This window comes from Carassius auratus, chromosome 22, assembly GCF_003368295.1.
Source record: "Carassius auratus strain Wakin chromosome 22, ASM336829v1, whole genome shotgun sequence".
Lineage (NCBI taxonomy): Eukaryota > Metazoa > Chordata > Actinopteri > Cypriniformes > Cyprinidae > Carassius > Carassius auratus.
The window spans coordinates 18,950,506-18,974,028 of NC_039264.1; the positions used below are offsets into that span (position 1 = coordinate 18,950,506).

Here is a 23,523-nt window from a genome sequence, read left to right on the forward strand (position 1 = left end):
ACACACACACACAAAAAAACATATTTATATTGGTAACCAAACAGTTGGTGGTAGCCATTGACTTCATATTGTAAATAAAAACAATTATTATAATAACAGTCAATTTGTACTCTACTGTCAACTATCTGGTTTCCAACATTCTTCAAAACATCTTCTTTTGTGCTTAACGGAAGAAAGAAATGCATTCAGGTTTGGGACAAGTGGAAAGTGAGTAAATGATGACAGAATTCTCATTTATTTGTATGAACTAAATCAAGAGAGAACTGATAAATGTGCTTTCAATCAGACAGTATATTGGAGGACCACAAGATGGCACTGGATTCTGTCATTACATACTAGTAATATGTTTTAAAAAAAAGACCTTTTCAATCTTTCCATGAATGTGATTTTAAATCACGTAGCTTATTGAGGAGATGTGTGCTACTTTTCAACAGAATGAAATCACAACGTATTACAGCAATACATGACTCCTGCGATGAAACCAAAAAGTGTGTTTGTACAGTCATCATCTTGAGTGCTGTAATACATTTTTGCGCAAGAGCCAAAGCATACAGTACATCTGCACTCATGTTTCTGGCATGATTCCTTTCTTTCTGTTTCTCTAAACTCATTCCTTACCTCCTAATGTCACACAAACAAGTTTTGCAAGAGTGTGAACAAAAAGCAGTTCTTCGATGTTTGAAACTGTTGATTTTTAAAGTTTTTCACAAAAATACACGTTTAACAACCAATTTAAAAGTAGACGAAGGTATTTAAAAAAACTTTCCCTGTTTATTGTAATTCGACCTATACGCATAACAAAAAGAAAGTTGGAATTGGATTCTAAAAACAAAACAAACAAACAAAAACTGCAACGTAAGATCTTTGCAGTTAAAGAAAGAAATACGTACACTGACTGGCGGTCAAAGATTTTGTTTGTATGTTTTTTTTTGGTTAAATAAGTCTCATATGTGCACCAAATATGCATTTCTTTGATCAAAACCACAGTATAAACAGTAATAATGTGAATTTTGTATTTATTTAATCGGTAACACTTTAGTATAGGGTCCAATTCACACTAATAACTAGTTGCTTATTAGCATGTCTATTATTAACATATTGGCTGTTTATGAGTGCTTATAAAGTACATATAATGCATGACATCCCTAACCCTACCCAATACCCTTAACAACTACCTTATAAACTATTAATAAGCAGCAATTTAGGGGTTAATTGAGGCAAAAGTCATAGTTAATGGTTATTTAATAGTGAGAATTGGACCCTAAAATAAAGTGTGACCATTTAATCTTACTGTTTTCTTTTAAATATAGGTTAAAATGTAATTTATTTCTGTGATGCAAATCAGATTTTTATTTTAACATCAATACTCCAGTCTTCATTGTCACACAATGTTTCAGAAATCAGAAAATACAGCCATTCAATGGTTTGGGGTACGTTTAAAAAACGAAAATAAATAAATAAATAAAGACATGAAAATGCCTCTAAATAAAATAAACAATATTTTTCAACAGTAGTATTAGTCACTTTTACTATTAGTGGATGACATGAACTTCACACAATATTAGTGTCCATTTCCCCACGAACCCACCCATTTGGTTTCCTGTTACAATCGCGACCCAAAAAGAGGAGGGAACATGATTATGAATGGAAACGATGAATATATCTTTTGGATTCGTCTGAGTAAATAGGTGTGAAACAAGCTCTTGAGATGTATCAAGATCACGATGCGTTTGTCATCAGAGGGAATGTGCTGATCTCTGTAGTTTGGATGTCAACACATCATTTCACACGAAACGTTACTCATCTCTTTCCTCCATGTTAGTACACCAAAATAGAAATGTTATTGTTTATTTAAAGGATGCTTTTATCTGGATTGACTGATTTTAAGGGTATCAAACCAACAACCTTCTGTTTTCCAACCCAAAACTTGCTTTTTCTCACTGCTTCACACCTAAATCTAGAGAAGTTTAAAGCTAGATTTTATTCCAAACAAAAGTGTCTACTTTCAAGGAAGTCTGACCCAATGTCCCATCCACGAGTGTCGTGACCGTTGATTCACCCCTACTCACAGGACAATAAATAGCAGCCTGGATTTCTCAGCTTGCATTACAGTACAGCGGACACATACAGTATTAGTGACTGAAAACTGCGTTCATCTTCTAATCCATCCATGGCTCTTCAGCTCGTCGGTTATATTCTGTCTATTACTGGATTATGTGGCCTCATTATAGGCACATTTACGAATGAATGGGAAATCCTTGGACATGACAACGACAAGACTGTGGTTCTGGAGAGATATAAAGGATTGTGGATGGACTGCTCTGTGGACAGTTCGTCTCACTTGAGCTGCACAACTTACACTTCTCTCCTTCATCAGACCTGTGAGTATGTGTTGTGTGGATCATTCGATCCTTCGGCCATTAGCTTCTGTTGTAATCGCTGCTGTGTGTTGTTGCAGTTAAAATCCGGATGGGTCGAGCAATCATGATCACCAGCATCGTCTTTTCAAGCCTCGCCGCGCTGGTGGCCATTTCTGGTCTCAGATGTACAAGATTTTTAGAAGAGAGCAAGAAGTCGAAGGATGGAGCTGCCTTCTTAGGAGGAATCCTTTCTGTGTGTGGTGGTGAGTTCAGAAGTATTGAACAAATCGCTAATAAACTGGTGCTAGAAACTGAAACTATTTTTATTTTATTTTATTTTTTTGTATCCTATCAAAAATTATTTTGAGTTGAAACTTGTAGGCTATATATTGTGTTTCTAGGTTGTTACTTAAATGTTAAAAGCAACTAATTTAGTATTTCTATGAAAATGCATACGTTGATGATTGGAAAAACAAATAAAAATACTACACATTTTACATATACACTACTGTTCAAAAGTTTTATAATTGTAAAGAAATGAATAATTTTGTTCAGCAAGGATGCATTAGTTTAATCAAAAGGAACAGTGAAGACATTATATTGTTAGAAAATATTTTTTATTAAAAATAAATTCTTTTGAACTTTGTAGTAATCAAAGTGGCATTAAACTGGTGAAAAATTACAGCAAATTCATTTAACAAAAGATTTTTATTTCAAATAAATACATTATTTTGAACTTTCTTTTTCTCAAAGACAAATAAAAATACTATATATTTTACATATACACTAGCGTTTAAACATTTTATTTTTATTATTTGAAAGAATTAATACTTTTTTTAAGCAAGGATGCGTTAAATTGACCGTTTTTAATTCAATATAAATTCTTCTGAACTTTCAATTCATCAGAAATCTTCTAAAAAAGTACAATTATTTCTATAAAATTAGTAAGCAGCAAAACTGTTTTCAAAATGTATGATATTGATGATGATCATATTATTAATAATAATAATAATAATAAATGTTACTTGAGAAGCAAATCAGCATATTAGAATGATTCTGAACTGGAGTTATTATGCCAAAATGTCAGTTTATATTTAAAAGAATGCAATTCCCTCTTATCTCCTCTACATTTAGAATTAAGTGGATTATGTGCATTCTTCTTTCCTGACCAGGTCTTCTTTCTTTGGGCATAACCAGCTGGTTTATATATGGAATTGTATATGATTTCTTTCAGAATGACACAGGGAAGGAGAGGTAGGTGTTGATCTGTTTCATATTGTTTCTAATATTCATTAGATTCAATGATTCAGCGGTCTTTTGGAATCAAAAACTGACTATCTGTGCTGGCTCTTTGCAGGTATGTGGTTGGCAGATCTCTGATTGGTGCATTTATTGCATCTGTGCTTTGTCTATTTGGAGGCATTCTCTTATGCGCCTGCAGCGTGACGCATCTACTATCCAAAAAAATGATCAGCAAGCATCCGGTCTCCAGGAATCCTGAAAAGACTATGTTTAATGATCCTGAGACCATCTGAATACCTACAGTCAATCTGAATGGCAGACACTGGTTAAATGTTGTGTATGTGCATGCATTGTGTTAATGAAGAAAAAGACAATAATAAACCATTTTATAGTAATTAAAAAAAATATATATATATATATATATATTATCTGTAATTATATGTTATTGTTATTTTACTAACTGACATCCATGTGCTAGGATTTAACCACTTTTAATGTATGTTTAGATGTTTGTGAGTCAGTTTAGCCATTAGGAAACTAGAAGGCTGGGATTGCTTCATAGTTGACCACAGTGGAAGATGATGTCATATCCCAGTCATAGCTATACAGTCAATGTGGGGATATTTTTACTATTTTAAATAAAAATATTTTGTAACAATTTAATGTCTGTCACTGTTACTTTTGGTTAAATTAATGGATCCTTGCTGAACAAACATATTCTTTTGAATGTGTAACGTGTAGTATTTTTATTCGCCTTTGAAAAATAGAATGTTCAGAATCATTTTTTTAGTTGAAATAAAAATATTTTGTAACATTATAAATGCCTTTGCCCATCACTTTTGATAAATTTAATGCATCCTTGTTAAAAAAAAATATTTCTTTGAAAAAAATTTGCATAGTATTTGTATTCAGCAAATAAATGCTGTTCATTTAAACTTTACAATCAACAATGTTACTTTTAACATTCAAGTAGCAACCTAGAAATACAATGTAGCCTACGAGTTTCAGCTCAGATTAATTTGTGATAGGATAAAAAAATACCGGCAACACTTTTTCATTTTTAGATTTTAATGATAACAGGGAAAAGAAGTTAAAATGCTCCGCCATATTTGATAATACATATAAGAGTAATACATCATTTAAATCCACAAAGGGGTCTACATTTATTTGTGTACACTGAAAATATAAATAAAACTGTGCTTTTGTAAAATAAAGAAAATATACAGGTTGTGCTTTTAGCCATCTCATTCTCCACACATATTTATTTGAAATGCGTCACTAAAATGAACTGAAACTAAGTGAATATTTGTCACTCATACATAAGAGATATATCTATAGAAAGCCTGACATGTACTTTTAAACGATGGAGACGCGGTGAGAAGAATAAGATGGAATTCACCTCAGATTAAGAGGTGCTGAGAGGAATAAAACGGAATTTAAAGATGCGCTGAGAGGAATAAGTGTCCGGGCATGTCAAAACTTCTCCAGGGCCCTAAATCACCCTCGGACCCCCGAGGGTTGAAGATTAAGAATATTCCAAGCTGTGATGTAGTGTAGAATGTGTGTCAATGCAAAACTAAGACAACTTCAGAATTTCAGTGTTTTTATCACTCTTACCCAACAACATCAATATATTTGAATACCAGGTCACTTCACATTCGTTTTGAAATAGATAAATATGAATGTGTCATCTTATATAATCAGGCAAAAATCATTTCACCACATTTTGTAACCCTAATATTTATATATTTATACATGAATTAGGTCTATATTACGCTGCTCTCTGAAACTTATTCTAACTCTGGAAGTAAAAAAAATATATACTTAACTGTATTTTTGATCCTTCTTTACAGCAATATAGCCTACATATTAGTCTACTTTCATGTCTTATGATTCCGTGATACTGAGAAAGTTTGAATGTCTTACTGGCGCCATCTTGCGGTTCAAATGGTAACTATTTATAATCATAATATATATTCATTGTAAGAGACGTTGAGAATGATACTATTAATCAGTTGAAACAAGAAAACAAAAACAATGTTAGAAAGAGAGGTTCGTTTTTTTTCTTTTTGGAAAAGTTATTTTCTTTTCTTTTCACAAATTATAAATAGCGCAGGAAATGATCTTAACGAAAGTTATCCAATTAAAATAACCACTCTGAAGTATGGCTTACCACGGCAATGTGTTTGTAGGGTGTGACATCTCAACGCTTTATATCCTGTAAACACAGCTTAATCCTCGCTGGAGGGAGATCTTGAGATGAGAGATAGTTTCCTTGGTTTGTTTTTGCAGCGGGATTTTGTAAAAGTGGAGGCGTTTCATTTGTTGGCAAGTCTGTCAGAAATTCAGAAAATGTTTCTTACAGTATGCAATGCTTAACATAGATTGACGTCACAATGTTGCAAAATTAGCAAAAGCTTCATCACCTGACGTATATTATCCCATTAACTTAAAAAAATGTTTTAGTCGAACATAGCGTTAGATTGATGTTGTAATGGTTGATGTAAACGCATATTGACCATTGTGGGATTTCAGGAGAGCTGCAGTATGATTTCTATCCTCTAGAGGGAGACGTTTAAACGGCGACAGGAGGTCTTCGCTTTCGAGGGCTTTGTGAGGGTCTCAGAATGTTCTGTGTCTGTGAAGCAGTGTAGCCTATAATCTGTAATAGAGACAAGACTAGGCTAATTTAACTTCTACATTTCAGAAGCACTAATATGTCGTTGTGCAAAAACAACAACAACAACAACTAATAAATAAAACGTCAGACAGTCGTCATGTACTTTTTTCCTTCTTGTGTGGGCTGTAGGGGAGGAGTCGGCACAAACATAAATAAATGGGAGGGACGGGGGGTCACAGCTAAAAATGTCCCCAGTAATCGGTCATTCATTATGAGTGGCAACGAAACTGCCTTTGAAGCTTAGAACGGTAGTTAAGCCGTCACTTTCATTAGCCTGTTCCCCCTGTAACATCCACTAGACCACTGGACTGTGTTTATTCATCACTCTCAGAGCGCATTATCTTGCCAATCATAACGCTGCAGCTCCAGGAGATGGATGTGAACTCTAAAATCCTCGCCTTTTTGACATGCATCCTCCAGGCACTTCTGCAGCCATCAGCCTCCCTGGAACCGTTCGACCTGCTTTATGATAACGGAGTGGAGGCTTTTTATAAAGGAGAGTATGACCGTGTGGTGCAGTACATGGAGAGCGCGCTGAAGAGTTTCTCTGAAGTGCGCCAGACCAGGATCAGATGCAGGCTGAAATGCAGCGACCAGCATCGCTTTGACAGCTTTGTGACTGATAAGATTTTTGAAGTGGTCCTCTATCGAGGGCATTGTTTAAATCAATGCATTGAGGGGAAAATCGGAGCCCAGTCCGTGCATAAAATTAGCGAGGATGTCATTCAAGATTTCAATAGAAGAAATCCCTATAACTACCTGCAACTTGCCTACAGAAAAGTGAGTAGCCTACAATTTTCAAGACGTGACCGAGCAAGGTTCCGTACAGTGTACAGTGATGTGCCCATATAGTATTTTGTGCATCAATTTAACATTTCCGAGCATCATTAGATCTGTTGGAACGTTCGAACTGAACATTGTCGTGCGTTCGAATGGAAACACGCTGAATGTCAATTGTCATTTATGTTCAAATCGAACATTTTTGGTCAACTTTATGTGTGCTCATCTCATTCAAATCGGTCATTTCGGTGCGTTTATTTAGCCTATGTTTGAAGGTTTGGATCAAATGTTTCTGTGTGTTATATTATGTTTAAACTTCTGACACACAGACTTCGTTTTCTCGTAAACAACGTAAAATTGAAATTTGTGGTACGAAATGCTTATTACGCAGTTCCGAGTGCTAACTGTAGCAGAGGAAATCTCTAGAAAGTTTGCTTCTGCAGGTCTCACCTTCAAACAATTCACATTCATTTTAGTCCTCCCCCAAACGAATGTTACAAGTGGCGCAGGGTTAAAAGTGTGCGATACGTGACTGCAAAGAGAGGCCAAACGGCCAAACACAGGTTTTGACGATCAAAGAAAAGAAAAATAATAATAAATTTCATTTTTTATGCTTTTTTTCTTTCAGTTTTTGTGGAAACTTTATTACCATAGGACACTTTGCGGGGGAAGTTTTAAGGTTTTTAGCAGGATGTCAGGAATATATTGTTATATGTTTTAAAGGAATAGTTCAACCAAAAATGAGAATTTGCTGAAAAATCACCCACCCTTAGGTCATCCATTTATTTCCTATTGGGGACAGATTTGGAGAAATTTGGCAACACATCACTTGCTCACCAGTGGATCCTCAGGAGTGAATGGGTGCCGTCAGAATGAGAGTCCAAACAGCTGATAAAAACATCCCAGTTATCCGCCTCCAGTTACTTCCAGTGAAAAAGTCCTTACCATATTGTCCTCTCACATCAAAATCCACCAAGCATAATTGTTTAGAAATGCTTTACTTCTAAATGATCTTGACCTGTGCATATTTCTCTCCTGTTTCAGACTCTCTGGTAAAAATATATACAGACATTCAGCTTTTGGTTTCACAAGATGTTAATTGATGAACTGGAGTGCTGTAGATTACTTGTAGATTACTCTGATGTTTTAATCAGCTGTTTGGACTCTCATTCTGACGGCACCCATTCACTGCATATGTTTTGTATGTTGTAACAGTCTTTAACTTCAAATCCTGAAATGATTGAGATATTTAAAACAGTGCGTGGACTGCAGTCCAGACAGATGGGAACGGAGCGTGACATTCTGAGGGCAGCGGTCTGTGTCCAGAGACAGAAAGTGATTAATAGAGAGAAAAGCGGTGGTTTAGACTTCAAGTCGGCACAGTTCTACCGATGACCAGGGCGAGAGATCAGACACATTCCTGTCAGCGCTCCTGCTCGCTCAATGTCTTAAAGAGATGTCTGTATGCGAATATATGGGGTGATATTTGAGAAAATATGTAACATTCCACTGCTCTTTGATATTTTAACCGCATGGCCCTCTTTCCCATCATATTCCTGGCATAATGAGGCTTTTTTCGGCCTGGACGAAGGGGAAACAGGCGCCAACTGTTACTTCATTGACAAGTCTGTGTGTTTGTGTTCCTCGGTCAATCAGCATTTATCTAGGCAAATATTTTGTTTTCCTCTTAAAGTGTGTTTGCAGTTCTGAAAGGAAAGGCAGCAGCTTGTTTTGGGTAATGAAAGGGTGAGTTTTGTGCCACTGGTCATGCCCCCTGTCGCTCTGTTAGTTCCTTTCGCATCAAAAGGACCAATCAGAGAAAGATCAACGCTCAGCAAAAACGCCTGTTCTGGCATTGTGGACAGATTGTCACGTGTAAAGCGACTGACGTTTTCATGTTTCATTGTACACTGTCGCTGCTGAGTCATATTTTACTCATTGTGAATGCGAGCTTGCAGTCAGAATTTAATTTGGTGTGTTGCAAAAAAAAAAACGGAATTGTGCTCATGGACTTGCATCAAAAATAGCATGAGATGTGTAGTCCGATTCAAGCACAAACAGCTCCTTTGAGCTGACTTTAAAGTCGTGCAATACGATTTAAAATAATCACCTTAAAGGTGCTGTAGGGAACTTTTGTAAAAAAATATTTTTTACATATTTATTAAACCTGTCATTATGTCCTGACAGTAGAATATGAGACAGATAATCTGTGAAAAAATCAAGCGCCTCTGGCTCCTCCCAGTGGTCCTATTGCCATTTGCAGAAAGTCATCCGCTCCCGGTAAAAAATAACCAATCAGAGCTGCGGTCCATAACTTTGTTTGTGTTCAAAATGTAGAAAAAGGTATATAATAAGCGAGAACACCATGAATCCATTTTCCAAACCGTGTTTTTAGCTTGTCCTGAATCACTAGGGTGCACCTATAATAAGTGTTTATATTCAGACTATTTTAGATTGCTTCGGGGATACCGCGGCGGAGTAACCCAGTACCTTTGTGATTCTTCATAGACATAAACAGAGAGAAGTAGTTCCGGCTACAATGTTCTTCTGCAAGACGCAAGCAGTTCTGTTTATTAACCGCTAGAGCGTCAAAAGTTTCCTACCGCAGCTTTAGGTAACTGGTTTGAATCTGTGTGATGAATCCTGCACTGAATTAATCACTGAATCAGTAACAGATTGACAGGTAACAGGTGTCGAAATAAATAATAATTTTACTCAACAATCAATATTTTATGATTATTTAAAGTTTCAAAGAAACTTTTTATTGTTTTTGAAGATGTTTTTATTTACCAAATAATTATTAGACCACAGCAATAAAAACTTTTATAATAAAAAAATAGATTTTTACTAAGGATTTAGTAGTAAAGTATTATTATTCTTTATTTTGAGCTATATTTTAAAATGACAGTATTTACTAAATAATAATAAATCTTCTGCTTCTTATTGATATTATTATTATGCAATCACATTGCTGCAAAGTTTTAAATTAATAATAATAATAATAATAATAAGTTTATTTTTATTCATGCATCATAATTTGCAACAAAGTTGTAAATAATAATAATTATCATCATCATAATTATAATAATTCTTATTTTATGCCATTATATTGCTACAAAGTTTTAAATGCTAATATTTTAAATTAAAATCAAATCAAAATAATTCAAATGATTTATAATTTAAAACTATTATTATTTTATACCATCGTACTGCTACAAAGTTTTAAATTATTATTATTATTATTATTATTATTTACATCATCATGTTGCTGCAAAGTTTAACATGGTAATTTTATAAATGAATATTCTTATTTAAGCTAAATATTGAGCTATATCAAACTGTTAAATGTGAAAAAGTCTGGAGTTCTCACTTTTATTAGTAGCCCAAATCAATTTGTAATTAAGGAAATAGACTTTTTTTCACCAAAATCATTTATCATGTCTCTTTTAAATGATATATTTTGATACTCAGAAGTTTAGTGTCCCAACTGTGACCTCAGTGTCGCTGTGATTGTCTTTCATTCTTTTCAATAACCTCAAAAAGCCCAACCCATATCTATTGTAATACAACCAGTGCAAGAACAGATAAGATCATGGAAAAACCCTGTGAATTGCACTGTGCCAGCATCATATCTCATTCTTTCCACCATTAGCCTGTTATCTTCATCATCAGCTCGGCAGAATTTAATATACAGTGATTGAGAAGATATCATAGTTTATAACAAAACCCCACCGTATACGTTTTCCTTTATGACTTTCAAAGCTTGTTGTTTTAGCTATGCAAGCACTTGCAAACTAAGCAAACAGTGCACCTGCGTCGCTTGAAAAGAAAGAGAGAGTGTGTGTGTGTGTGTGTGTGGAGTTTCCCCAGCCGCTTGGCAGGGTTCGGTGCGTGCCCATCAACACGCTCAACCAGAGAGCATGGCATTTCTTCTGCCAAACATTTTGTGCATGACCGGCTCTAAGCGGATAACAGCGCAGCAGGAATGTGTGGGCACGTTGCCTTATTTCGTTGCACAACAAGTGGCCCAGCCTGGGATTACGATGTAGAAAACACAACCACTGAATTGCGTGCGCTTCCAAGAGACTGTAAATTCTGGAAGATCGCGCTACTTCGTCGAGCACAAGCGTATATCTCACAGGGGCGCTTTGTTTTCCAGATCACAAGCCAGAATTTTGTACGTGACAGTGGAGTGGAGAAAAACAACAAGCCTTTGGTATAGTTTCGCTGATATACAGTACAAGCCGCTTCTTGTTAAATCTTGATTTACGTCAAATATTTCCACTTTATCGGCGGATCTTCTTGATTTAGGTCCTCGTAAAACTGCGTCAGATATAATGCGACTCCATAAAGATAGAATAGCCTGGCTTGGCTTGGTTTTAGGAGTCCTGCGGGGGTCACAGTAGAAGTCCTAGAGCCGTTGGGCAAAGCTGATGAATGAAAAGACTCTTGGGGGGGAATTTTGGCAAAGTCTGAGAAAGAGTGGAAAACGGGATGCGGCGGCCAAGCGGACATCTGTCTGCAGTCTGGAACAGTGTTCTTCTATCGCACTTGGCTTCTCTCGTGCTTATTTTGAATGAAATTGTGGCTTCCTTCTATAGAGTCTATGAAGAACAGTGTTTAGTATTACAAGTGTTTGCCAAAAATGTGAAGACAGCTGGTTTTCAGAGAGCAAAGTTGTCATAGTGTTGTAAAAGGTCAACTTGAAACTCGAGGGCCCCACTGTGGTTTCTGTATCGGTTAAAGTGTGTTTATTCGTATTTAGAGCAAATGTTATGTTTGTAACCTTTGTTGTAAACTTGTTTTTTTGCAGTGAAACTTTGCCTGCATAGAAAAGTGACAGGAAATTCATCAAAAAAACAGCTCTGCTTTTGGCGCACGTGTGTCAGTGAAGACATTTGAGACCATGTCCAGCTTTAACCCTCTTAATCTTGCATGCAGTATCTGGCAGAAAGAGAGTATTAAAGGAATAATTCGCTAGAAATTAAAATACAGTCCTCACTCTGAGACTGACTTTAGTCTTTAGGAAGTGAAAGATGTTTTGCAGAATGTCCACGCTGCTTTTTTCCATAGAGCTAAAACATATGACCCCAGCATAGACATAGCTTGAGGTTTACTGATTTGGTCAGTCAGACATTTTAGCATTTCTGTAATAAATGTACAAATTCATACTCTGTGTACCATTTAAGTGGTTTTAATATGATTTCTTAGAGCAGCAGCAGGCATGCCATATCAACCAGATACATTGCACGCAAATTACTTGTAAAGGTTACGCTGTCTATTTTTGCAATAAACACGTAGAATAGAGTGCACTATAAATATTTAAGCAAATAAACAAGTGATTTACACACTGCTTTATGATTCAATTTAAACGCAGAATTGCAGGCACACAAAAAATATTTAATAACATAAAATCTTCCTGAAAATGGCTGATTAAACCGTTTATATTCGGAAAAATATTTCCAGGTTTTGTTCCGTGTGCATCAAATTATATTTTAATAAACTGTACATGCAAATAATATAATATTAATTAAATAAAAGGCCACTTAAGTGTATGTAAGGACTACACACTCCACAATACATAATACATATTAAAGTTAATATCACTTAAATGTACTAAAGTGCAACTTAACATGTAATTACAAAATATTTAAATACATGATATACAGGTTTCAATAGAAATGTCAATAAAAATATATATTTCAGTTTGTCAGTACATCCAGCAAACTATATTTCCATAATGAAGTAATTAGCAATTTGCTTAAAATAACTTAAATGGGTTTAAAAAGTCAGAAATTCTGCTAACTGCATTTAATAGAAATGTATTTAAAACAAACTATTATACATTTACTTTAATATTTGAATTAACAAGCTGTTAAGTGCCTGACATTTTTCTTTTTTTACTTTGCACTTAAGTATGTTCGTTGAAGTATATTATTTGCAATTTGTAATAAAAAGTATACTAAAGTGCACTCCTTTTCCACAAGTGATGCTCCAAAAGTACCATAAAAGCAGTTTTTATTACTTATGCATTATGCATTAAGTTTTCTGTAGTCATATGATAGCTTTTATGAGAAATATGCCAACATTTAAGTGGTCATTTACTTAAATGGTGTTTGACGTCATTGCCCATAGACAATGCAATTTTAACCCATAGAGACTCTTAAAAACAAGTCTTATTTGCACTAAATATGTCATGGCAAGTAACGTAAGCATTATTTACATGTCTCTTTTTATTAATTGCAGTAATTCAGCTTAACCTCTTGGGCCACACTAGTTTTAAACAGTTCTTAAGATGTTCGTTCCTTCATCTCTTTCATCTACTCATCTACAGCACTTTTTCACTGCCTCTTTCATAAATGACAAGCATAGATTGGCTTTATTTTCCAGGACCCTGCTATGACCTGGAACAAATTCAACTACATGTTTGTAACAGGACACCTCCATGGTAAATCACTGCTCACATTGGTGTCAACAAGTACCTGAACGGCATGCAAGTGTGCTTTCAAATGGGGATGTAGAGCACTGTTGGAAGGAGGGTTGCAAATGTGAAGGCAGAAAAACGATCAGTCATGTCGCTTTTTGGACACAAACATAATCCAATTCAAGTCATTGCCCAGTTTTTTTTTTGCCAGATGATGAGATCTTTCATTGCTCGTTTTATAGACACGATGTGTGATTTGCTCATGCTGTAATTCACTGGGAACAGTTTGTTTAAAGTACTTTTGTTGGTTTAAATCTACTTTCTTTCATTTCACTGCTTCAGTTTAAGACAATTGGTAAGTGTGAACTCAGGATTTTAAGTTGGACGTGTTAGCACCACACCACTGAATGTTGTTTCATTGTATCTGCATTTCATATTAGTGGTGCATGCTAGAAGAAGCATAGCATATTGCTAATGGGGAGGGGGGTGCGTTAAAAGCAAATTATGTCAAAAAGTGGACACCTGCAGTCCTTCATGACTAAATGAGAAGGTCAGGAAGTCTCAAAAAAAATGTAAAATATCAGATAATCTGACCTTTTTATGGAAATAAAAAGTTGGTTCGGGTCACAAAATATCATGTTGCTTCACTCAAAAAAAGAAATGTAATGATATATCTAAATTAATGATACATGGTTTATATATATATATGATATATATACTTTTTACATGGATTTTGAATTTTTTTTTAAAGAGCCAATAAATGAATCTGTTATTGTAATTACAATACTTTTTTTTCAAAACCACATAAAACCAGAGTACAAATACACACACACACACATAGATTAGAAGTCAAGATTTACAGCCTAAGATTCACAATTTGTCTTTTCTCCCCTGTAGATTATGCTATCGTAGGCAAATATTATTTTACAGAACCTGTCTAGTTTCTTGCTTGTCTTGGTGTAGTGTATGTGCAGAGTACATGTGAAAATCATCGGGGGTTCGGTATCATTTAACAAATGAAAGTACACATTCCTACAATTGTGGTAGACCAACTTTAAACACAGACAGTGTGTAGTCTCAGCATGTCTGCTGAGATGATGATGTCGGCTAATAGTGGGGATGATGTGAAGACTCAGGCTCCAGCAGGATGTGACTCATGTGTATAAATGCTGGAAGCCACATTCTAGCCTGCTGGTTCAGTAGTTGAAGAAACAGGACTTCCATTCACAGACCCTGTGACGCTGACTACTAAACTGTGGAAACTGAAGTAAGTGTGATTCATGAACTGTGGGAGCTCAGGTTATGCCCCATGTTACTTTATGAACTGGGCTAAAGACTACAATTCCCGGGTCATTTATTTTTCCAGGCCTTAATATGGAAAATTCAATTTGGTATTTGCATCTTGTTCATTTTCTTGTACGTTCTTGTCATGGGCGGGCTCAACATCGCTTTAATCATTACTTTCCTCAACTCTGACATAAACATGTTTCCCGACTGAAATGGCCAGGAATTTCCACCAATAATTTCTCAGCTAGGGGGGGTCACACCTCCCAACTACAAGTACACTATTTGTTTCTTGCAATTTCTGTGGAATTATCAAATCACCTTAGGAAATTGCAGAGAGGGAGATTCCGACATTTGTTGTCTTTTGAAGTTACTTGGTCTTACTTGAAATGTGTGCAATAAAACAATGGAAAGGTTTTTTTTTTGTTTTTTTTTTACTATTCTCTTGGCTACTCTTGAATGGTCTTCAATGTTCAATCTTCACACATAGAAACTCCACAAGGCCTTTTTGGAAAGACACAGTATTGAGATTAACTTATGTTCCATTAGAGCATTATTTTATCTGTGATGTCATAGCAGTAGAAACTAGGGTGGCACGATATTGGGGAAAAATGACATTGCGATATTTTATTTTTCTGCGATATATATTGCAGTATGAAATCTTATCAAATTTTTTCTTACAAACAAAAATGGGGTTAGCACACTTACATTCTCATTTGAAATTATTTAAACAACGACAACATTGTGTCTATTGATTAATATGCACGAGGGAGAAAGAGCAAGACAGCGTTTGTGTTGTTTGAAGACGGTGAGCGTGCGGCCGGGGCTCTCTCTCTCTCGCTCTCTCTCTCGCTCACGTGTGCTCTCTCTCTCTCTCTCTCTCTCTCTCTCTGTATTGCTCTCGCGCACGCGTGCTCTTTCTCTCTCTCTCTCTCGCACGCTCTCTCTCTCGCGCTTTCTCTCTCCCGCGCACTCTCTCTTTCTCTCTCGTGCTCCCTCTCTCTCTCCCTCTCTCTCTCTCTCTCTCTCTCTCGCACGTGCTCTCTGTCGCGCTTTCTCTCTCCCGCGCACTCTCTCTTTCTCTCTCGTGCTCCCTCTCTCGCTCTCTCTCTCTCTCTCTGCCCTGTTCAACTGACAGGACTTAAAAAAATTTAATTGCTGTGCAATTAATCCGCGAATCACATTTGCCAAGGGCTGGGGAGCAGCTGGCCCATACAGTTAATGAATAACAGATCAACTACGACAGTCTACATCGCACATCCTGTGATGTGACTATCATGGATTCGTACATCGCAATATCGATGCTTAAACGACGCATTGTGCAGCCCTAGTAGAAACCGCAGGCGCTTCTTCAAAACATCAAGACAAGGATCATCCGGCTACAGACCGCTGAACATTAGTTGTGTATATGCATTACTGTAAACACGATCTTTGCTTGTTTGGGCAAACGGAGGGACTAGTCAATTGAATGTACAGATGTGGTTGCAGCTGCTGTCGAACTTTCTTTTGAACCTGGAGCTTGTCTTTTAAGATGAATCGTTCCCTCGCTTCCCTAATTCGTTAGTTCTTATTTAAGCATTAAGGAAGAATAACGAGTTCATCTTTCATTTCAAAGAAAAACGCTGATAGCGTGTCAGATTCAGGTTCGCAATGATTACAATGATTGATGGCACAGATGTGAAGCGTGGTGCAAAATTCAAAGCAGAAAGCATTGTTTGTAAATCAGTTTTTGATTAGCAAATGCTATTATTATATCAAGCAGGGTAAATTTTAATCGTATTGGTCTTTGTGGTTTTAATAGCATTATCATGGAATCTTGAATCATGGGCAATACATTAGACCATGTGTCTGAGACAACTGCAGCTGTTTATAATGTGAATAAGGGGTTAACTTTGAGTCCAAACCATCTGGAATAGTCTTCCAGAGCACAATCAGTTGGCATTTAAAGTTGTGTACACTCTTCATAAAGTCTTACCCCTCCACACAGAACCTGGATATTGGCTTGCCATTCATTATATTTGGTACATCCCTTTCTGATCCTTCCAAAGATAACTTTACAAGCAGTTTCTAAGCCAATGGTGATACAAATAAATAATTAATGACTAGTTGGGAGCTCTGCATGGTGGCTCTGGCTATATCTTCATGAAGAAGGCGTTGATGAAATTCCCTTTGTTCTGCGGGCATTTAGAGCAGATGGCTGACTGTTGGTAGTCCAGGCCTAGAGGAACACATATGAACCCTGCAGGGGGTTCATGGGTTACATGTGCCTCAAGTGTAATAGGTTTGAGTTATTTTGCATGTGGCATCAATTGAAGAGCTGGAGAGTGCATATGAAATTACCAGTTTGAGACCATTTGGGTTTATGGAGTTGTCTTATTACTCAAGTCTCTTGGTCGGCTGGTTGTGTATTTACAACACTGCAAATGATGGGCATTCTTTCTTATTAGATCTTTCTGAAAAATTGTATGTTAGAGATGCATGTACTTGTCAATGGAAACCATTGATTCGTTTTGCTCAAACATGCATATGAGGTGCTTTATCACTTGTTTTCTGCGAGGCGTGTTATAATCTGCAGCAAAAACACCTGAGGGTATTAGTATCCCATTTTCTAGCTTGGTTGCATGCATGGTCTGGATGCTCTGACACCTTCATCCCAGGATCCTGCTGGAAAGGTATTATAACATTTTGTGTGATCTCATTGATTCTGCAGGCAGAATTTCACAGAGGGTTTCACATCAAGTTGAGTGATATTCTCACACCATGTTAGCATAAAAGAAGTGCTGGAATCTGTTATTTCATGTCCTAGGTGTGTTTTTAATCATTGTTCTGTCAGATGGAAACACACACCAGAATCTAAGAGTCCTTCAACATGAGTTCACCAAGACTCTCATGGCCTCAAACTTCTGGTATCTCAATGAGATTTGACATGTTTGAGAAAGCCCTCCTGTAAAGCACTGTTGGTTTAGGACAGGCTAAAGTTTCAGTCCTTGTTTATGAAAAAACCTTTGTCTTTGCCTTCAACTGTATTGATTTATACAATATAAGTATTGTTTAAGTATTACAATATGTATTGTAAAGCTAATGGTTTTATTGGTTATTATCTACTCAAAAAAAAAAAAAACACATGCCAAATGTTAAAATGCCCAAATGAGATTTGAGAGCTACATAGAAAAGGTCCCTTTTTGGTCCCTTTTTCTTTGAACTTTTCCTTAAAGTCTCGCCCAAGAACGTTCAGGGAAGAACATGGAAATTTGCTTAAAACAATTACCGCTGTCCCTGGGCTTTGCACAGAACCTAGGTTTTATGTCAGCATGTAACTATAGCTTACATTGACTTACCATTTGGAGTGCCAGTGAAAGTCAAAGACTTTAACGTCAAGCATTCAGCTGTCACCTGCACTGTAATTAAGTACACCCTGCTACAATTGTCCTAGTGGGACCATCAGCCATTACCTCACTAATGTTTTTCCTGCATGTTTCCTAAGTTTTTACAGTATGTCCTATCTAGTTTCCTCTCGATTTCAAAACCACAGACCAATTATTTCATTCTTAAAGCTACCTGTCACCCTTTCCTTTTACTCCCAGGTCTCCTTTTAGCCACTCGGATGGTAGTTAAGTTTGACTTTTGACAGGGAGTTACTTGAAAGGTTAGTTAAATTGTTCCTTCCTCTCCATGCCATACCATGTACATGACAGCTCCCAATTCCTGATGACTTAGTCAACTTTCTGACTGGGGATATATGGTATCTAGATCTGGGAGGTGTGTGGCATGAGATTGTTTGACAATGGATGTGCCTTCCTCTTAGTATAGAAGGTAACTCAATACTCCCATCTGCACTTCCCACACTTTGGCAGCCCTGCACTCTGAATTCTTTGGAATCTTAAAGCACTTCCAAGTGGTGATTTAAGGGGAAAATTGCTTGCTTTAGCAGTAATTAATACGTACACCAAAGGTGTGATCTTAAGAAGTGCATAAACATTTGAAACAGGCAACCATTCCCTAGAAAACATCCCTTGATTCTTGTAATACAGTTGAGTCATTTATATGAACTGTGTTTCTAGGTCAGGTCTTTTGAGTTCAATGAGGACATTTCAAGAGTTTGAAACCAGAAAGACATGGATGACATGGACTATTTTCCACATTAGCTATCTGGACCAACCAGTGAGATCCTACATCAGGGTTTATGAGGGTGATATCACAGTCCAGAAATAACTGTAATGTATCCCTCTTTCAACCACACCATCAGTCACGTTTAACCATCCCAACTAATTTTACCAATCATTCCATCCTTCTACTGTCGCAGCCACAATGTTGCTTGTGGCTGTGGTTTGATATTAAGAAGCACTTCAATTGTGAGGTCATAGTGGCATATCATATCATACTAATTATACTGGTGATGACATGCCATCTGGCTTTGCGTCACTCTTGGCTTCTTCTGGAAGCTTAATTAACCCACTGACCAGGCCTCTGGGTGCGCTTGCCTTGGTGCCAAGGAGCATAACCGGGTGTAAACTCCAAATGCTTATTTTTTTTCAGGAATGCAGACATGCTGTTTTCTATTCCCATATCTGCTAAAAGAGTCCATGCTTAAAGATGTTTAACATTGTAGAGGGATAACTTTAGATGCACTTCAATGCATCAATATGCCTACGGTCACATTTAAGTAGTTCCTGCACGGCCCACTAATAAAAACACTTGAGTGATTCTCAAAACCTTAGGATATATAATACAATACTCCCATCTGAGACATCTATATTGAATCATGATGTTACATGGCATGTTTTGCTGTTTTTTTTTATTATTGCCTACAGATTATTGGCTCTAGTGGCTACTTGTTTTACAGCCCTTAAGGGCAACATCCCAGAATCAGCCTGGAATGAATCCAAGGGGCCGTATTTTATTTATTACTGCAGCATTTGAGGATTTAACATGCTCTCACTTAAAGCTACACCTGTGTGGAAAGCCCAGTCTGTACTAAGTCTTTCCTGTGTAACTGGCCAGAAAGCAAATAGCACAGGACTGTCTGCAGTTTTTGGTCTGGATCATACCTTGCTGTCAGAATTGGGTAGCGGATGATGTCAATGCATGCTAGTCTGCAACCAGAGACATGTGCTTTGTCATTGTTTGCCAACAGACTTGTGTAGGACCAATGCTTGATCACAAGTCTGCCAGAAATTGCTAGAAACAGAGTTTTCCAGTTAAAGTGTGTGAAGCTGGAAAGCATTTGTGTTGAATCCACTGTCACACTCACTTAAGTGTAGACTGAATGGAGGTCTGGTAGAATCATTAGACTCGCTGTTCTGGAAGACCTGTTTTTGGGCGCAATGTTTTAGAGGCAGAAGAGGGTGATAATAATTCTCCCTGACTATTATCAAGTCCCAAAAAAAATCTTTAATACATTCACACCAGCAAACCAGAGCAACTTTACCAGGCTGGGAAACAAGCTAAACTTGCAAACCTTCTTAAGGTATTTTTTTTCAGTAGTCTTCAAAGTTCTTTTAATGGTGCAAAACTATGAAGAAAATAGATCTTTCAAAGTTGATTCCAGTAGTTTAATGTTAACATGTTGCTAAGCTTAAAACAAAATACTTTAAGCTAAAAAAAACATAATCCTCACTAATATGATCATATGGTCCAATACTTAGCTAATTTTATCAATGCTTTATCATACTTACTACGTGCTAAATTTAATCGACCAACCTGATCTCAAGGCAATTCGTATATGTTTTACGAGTTGGCAAATATGTAAGAATTCATTTGAATGACCACCCCTAAACCTACACTTCACAGAAATTGTTCAAAATGATGAGTGTGAGTGAGGCCGTATGAATTTGTACGAATTATCCACCTTGTAAAATATGTATGAACTGGTCTTGAGATAGCACTGAATCAACCAATTTCTCTTGACTCGTGCCATCTTGAATTAATATTTTCAACAAACTTGTTGTCGCAGAATTCCGTTTTAAAAAAAGTGATCCTATAAGATAGCATAATGTTCCCTATATGTTACCCTGGACCACAAAACCAGTCTTAAGTCGCTGAGGTATATATTTAGCAATAGCCAAAAATCATTAGGATATCAAGTAACGATTATGTTCCATGAGGATATTTTGTAAAGTTCCTACTGTAAATCAGGGAACTACACTAACCTTTTCCAGTGGTGGCACTTGCGCGACAAAACATGATTTAGCCGCACACATTTTTTATAGTAATCCGCTCTGGATAATAATGAAACTGTATTGCATTGTAGTGCATTGGTCTGTCTTGGTACCTTAACCCAGGGCCGTAGCTGGGTTAGAGGGGCCCTGGTGCAGGTTGTACCAGTGGGCCCTGTTTTAAATGGTTTAATATTTACTGTATGTTCGTTCTATTTATTTATTTGTGCTATTTACACACGTTTACACTTAAGACTGTTTTTTTGGTCCACATATGTGGAAGAAGCTTTGTCTTTTGAGCATTTCTATGATGACAAAAATGCTACTGCAAGTGGGGAGCACTTTAGAGCATTTATTCCCTTTAGAACACTTATTTCCTTCTGGAAATCCAAATCTTGTTTTATTTTACCATTTAATTTTAGTATGTAAGATTCTGGCATAGAAAAAGAATAAATTATACCAGACCGTGACTTTCAACCATGGTTTGTTCTGCTCATGTAAGCAGCTCTTTCATTAGCATTTGCCACTGGTTAAACCACAAGCTCTTAACTGAAATTTTAAATAGACTCTGGCAACCCTTCCTAATGTTTTCACTAGTGCACAATGTTTTTTGGCTTTTATTAGAACTATTTTTGCATAGTTTTAGTGGAAAATCCCTAGCTCTGAATATTCTTTATAAATACTTGAAAACCATCAATAGTCAGTGTTGTTTTCTAAAGGTGTGTTACTCCTGCAGACCTACTCAGAATCCTATTTTAAATCCAGGGAGCTATTTACAGTTTGAGTCCTGTTTGAGTTTACCGACTTGGAATGAACCCTATACTGACGTCTGCGTTTTAATAATCAAGGGCTTTGTACTCTGGAATTGTGTTTAGCCACTATGTAATTAAACTTTTCTGAATGGAACAGATGTTTAAAGTCCTACAGCAGTTTCTTTTAATGGTAACAAAAGGAATGCTGCTTTACATTTAACACATGTGTAATTGTAAACCCTCTGCTCACAAATGCCATTCAACTTTATACTACTCCACAGTGTAAGTAAAGAATGTTGTGGGATGTTTATTTGGCCATGCTGTAAAACATTTTAAGCCCTGACCCCCCTTGTCCAACTCTATACTGTGTGCTGAGATAATGAAGTTGATCCTCATAGTACATAAAGATCTAAACCTGACATATGTTTTCTAAACTCAGGAAACTTCAGCTTTGCTAAACAAAATTTGCCAATTAAACCGAAATAACTGTGAGGTCTTGTTTCAGAGTCAGGGTAAACAAGCACATGATATTTTTAACATTTCAAGCTTATTTGATTTACAGGATTCTGGGGAGATACACAGAAAAGAGCGACATTTAATGCAAGAATCTTTGCATAGCTTTATTTATCCTTCCTTCCTGATTAGAGATGGAGTTTGAAACGCTTTGAGCAAACCAGGGGCATCTGAGATCATTTTGAGCTCAAACTTACTTTGCAAGTTTGTTTTCTCTGTCACTTAATGGAAAATATATTAAAATGTTTAAAAATGTAATTACATCTGGAATTTCATGATGACGAGTAATGTCTTTTTTTCTAACCCTCACTCTGTTTAGTGCTCTTAAGCATCTGTTAAAAATCACATGCTTTGCATCATCATGAAACCAAGGCTGCTTCAGGATAGCAAAGTTTACTTTGGCAAAGGGTTTTTTTAGAGAAAAGACATCCCCTCTTTCAAGCAAGAGTAAAATGTATTTTAATTGAGTCCTTATGGTTTAAACTAACTCACTGAAATCAGTCAAATTTATAGTCTCAACATAAAGCACCACTAGAACAGATGATGCTTTTAATAAAGGAATCAGAAGGCCTTTCAGCCACAACAAAACCTGTTGTGGTTTCTGATGTTAGTGTGTTAAATGTTCATTTGATCACTCTGAAATCAAAGGCCAACAGAGCAGATCTGCTTTTTATCAAATTCAGCACAAACAAAAACCAAATGTACTACATGAAACGGATAATACTCTTTCAGGCTTCTTAGTAGGCTTCTTTCATTTTTCATTCACAAAGAAATTAAGGTTTCTGAGGAAAACATTCCAGGATTTTTCTCTATATGGAGAAACTTCCTGGAATGTTTTCCTCAAAAACCTAAATATCTTTTCCACCGAAGAAAAGACATGAAAATAAGGACATTTTTATTCTGGAACAAATCCTTTAAAGATTAACAGAGCATTGCATTGATGGCTTATTTTTATAGGCCAACCTGGAAGTTATCCTCACTCTGGTTTATTTGGCAAAAACCCAACAGGCTTTTTCCATTGGCCCAGCCTTTTGGAATATTGCAGAAAATAAACTAAGCGACCAACAGAAGTTCATGATTCCTTTCACATTTTGTTCATCGTGATAATCTTAACAAATAAATGAAGCCTAAATACAATCAGCAGAAACTCATTAAGAAACTACACCATGGTTGCATGATTTTCATAACTCTTTAGTCTGTATTTAAAACATTTTTTTGTAAAGTCAGAGTGTGAATAGTTTGTAAGATTGTGATTGCAAACACAGTGTATGAAGGCATCTACTAAATGTATAAATGCATTGAAAGAATTATTTGGAAATTGGGTGTTTTGAGC

At 36.4% G+C, this 23,523-nt stretch overlaps 2 protein-coding genes across 2 annotated transcripts in view; both read left to right on the plus strand.

The window, feature by feature from the left end:
• The first annotated feature begins 1,631 nt into the window (after positions 1-1,631).
• Positions 1,632-3,965, plus strand: LOC113040671 (claudin-2). The gene is made up of 4 exons (XM_026198949.1): positions 1,632-2,381; positions 2,459-2,623; positions 3,533-3,614; positions 3,718-3,965. Exons 1-4 carry the CDS (start codon positions 2,171-2,173, stop codon positions 3,893-3,895), a joined length of 636 nt encoding a protein of 211 aa, XP_026054734.1. The 5' UTR covers positions 1,632-2,170; the 3' UTR covers positions 3,896-3,965.
• Positions 3,966-6,457: 2,492 nt separating this feature from the next.
• Positions 6,458-23,523, plus strand: part of p3h2 (prolyl 3-hydroxylase 2) — a 43,766-nt gene continuing 26,700 nt past the window's right edge. Inside the window, exon 1 of the mRNA XM_026198075.1 lies at positions 6,458-7,062. Within this exon, the coding sequence (XP_026053860.1) occupies positions 6,655-7,062 (408 nt within the window). The 5' untranslated portion in view covers positions 6,458-6,654. The remainder of the gene's footprint in view (positions 7,063-23,523) is intronic.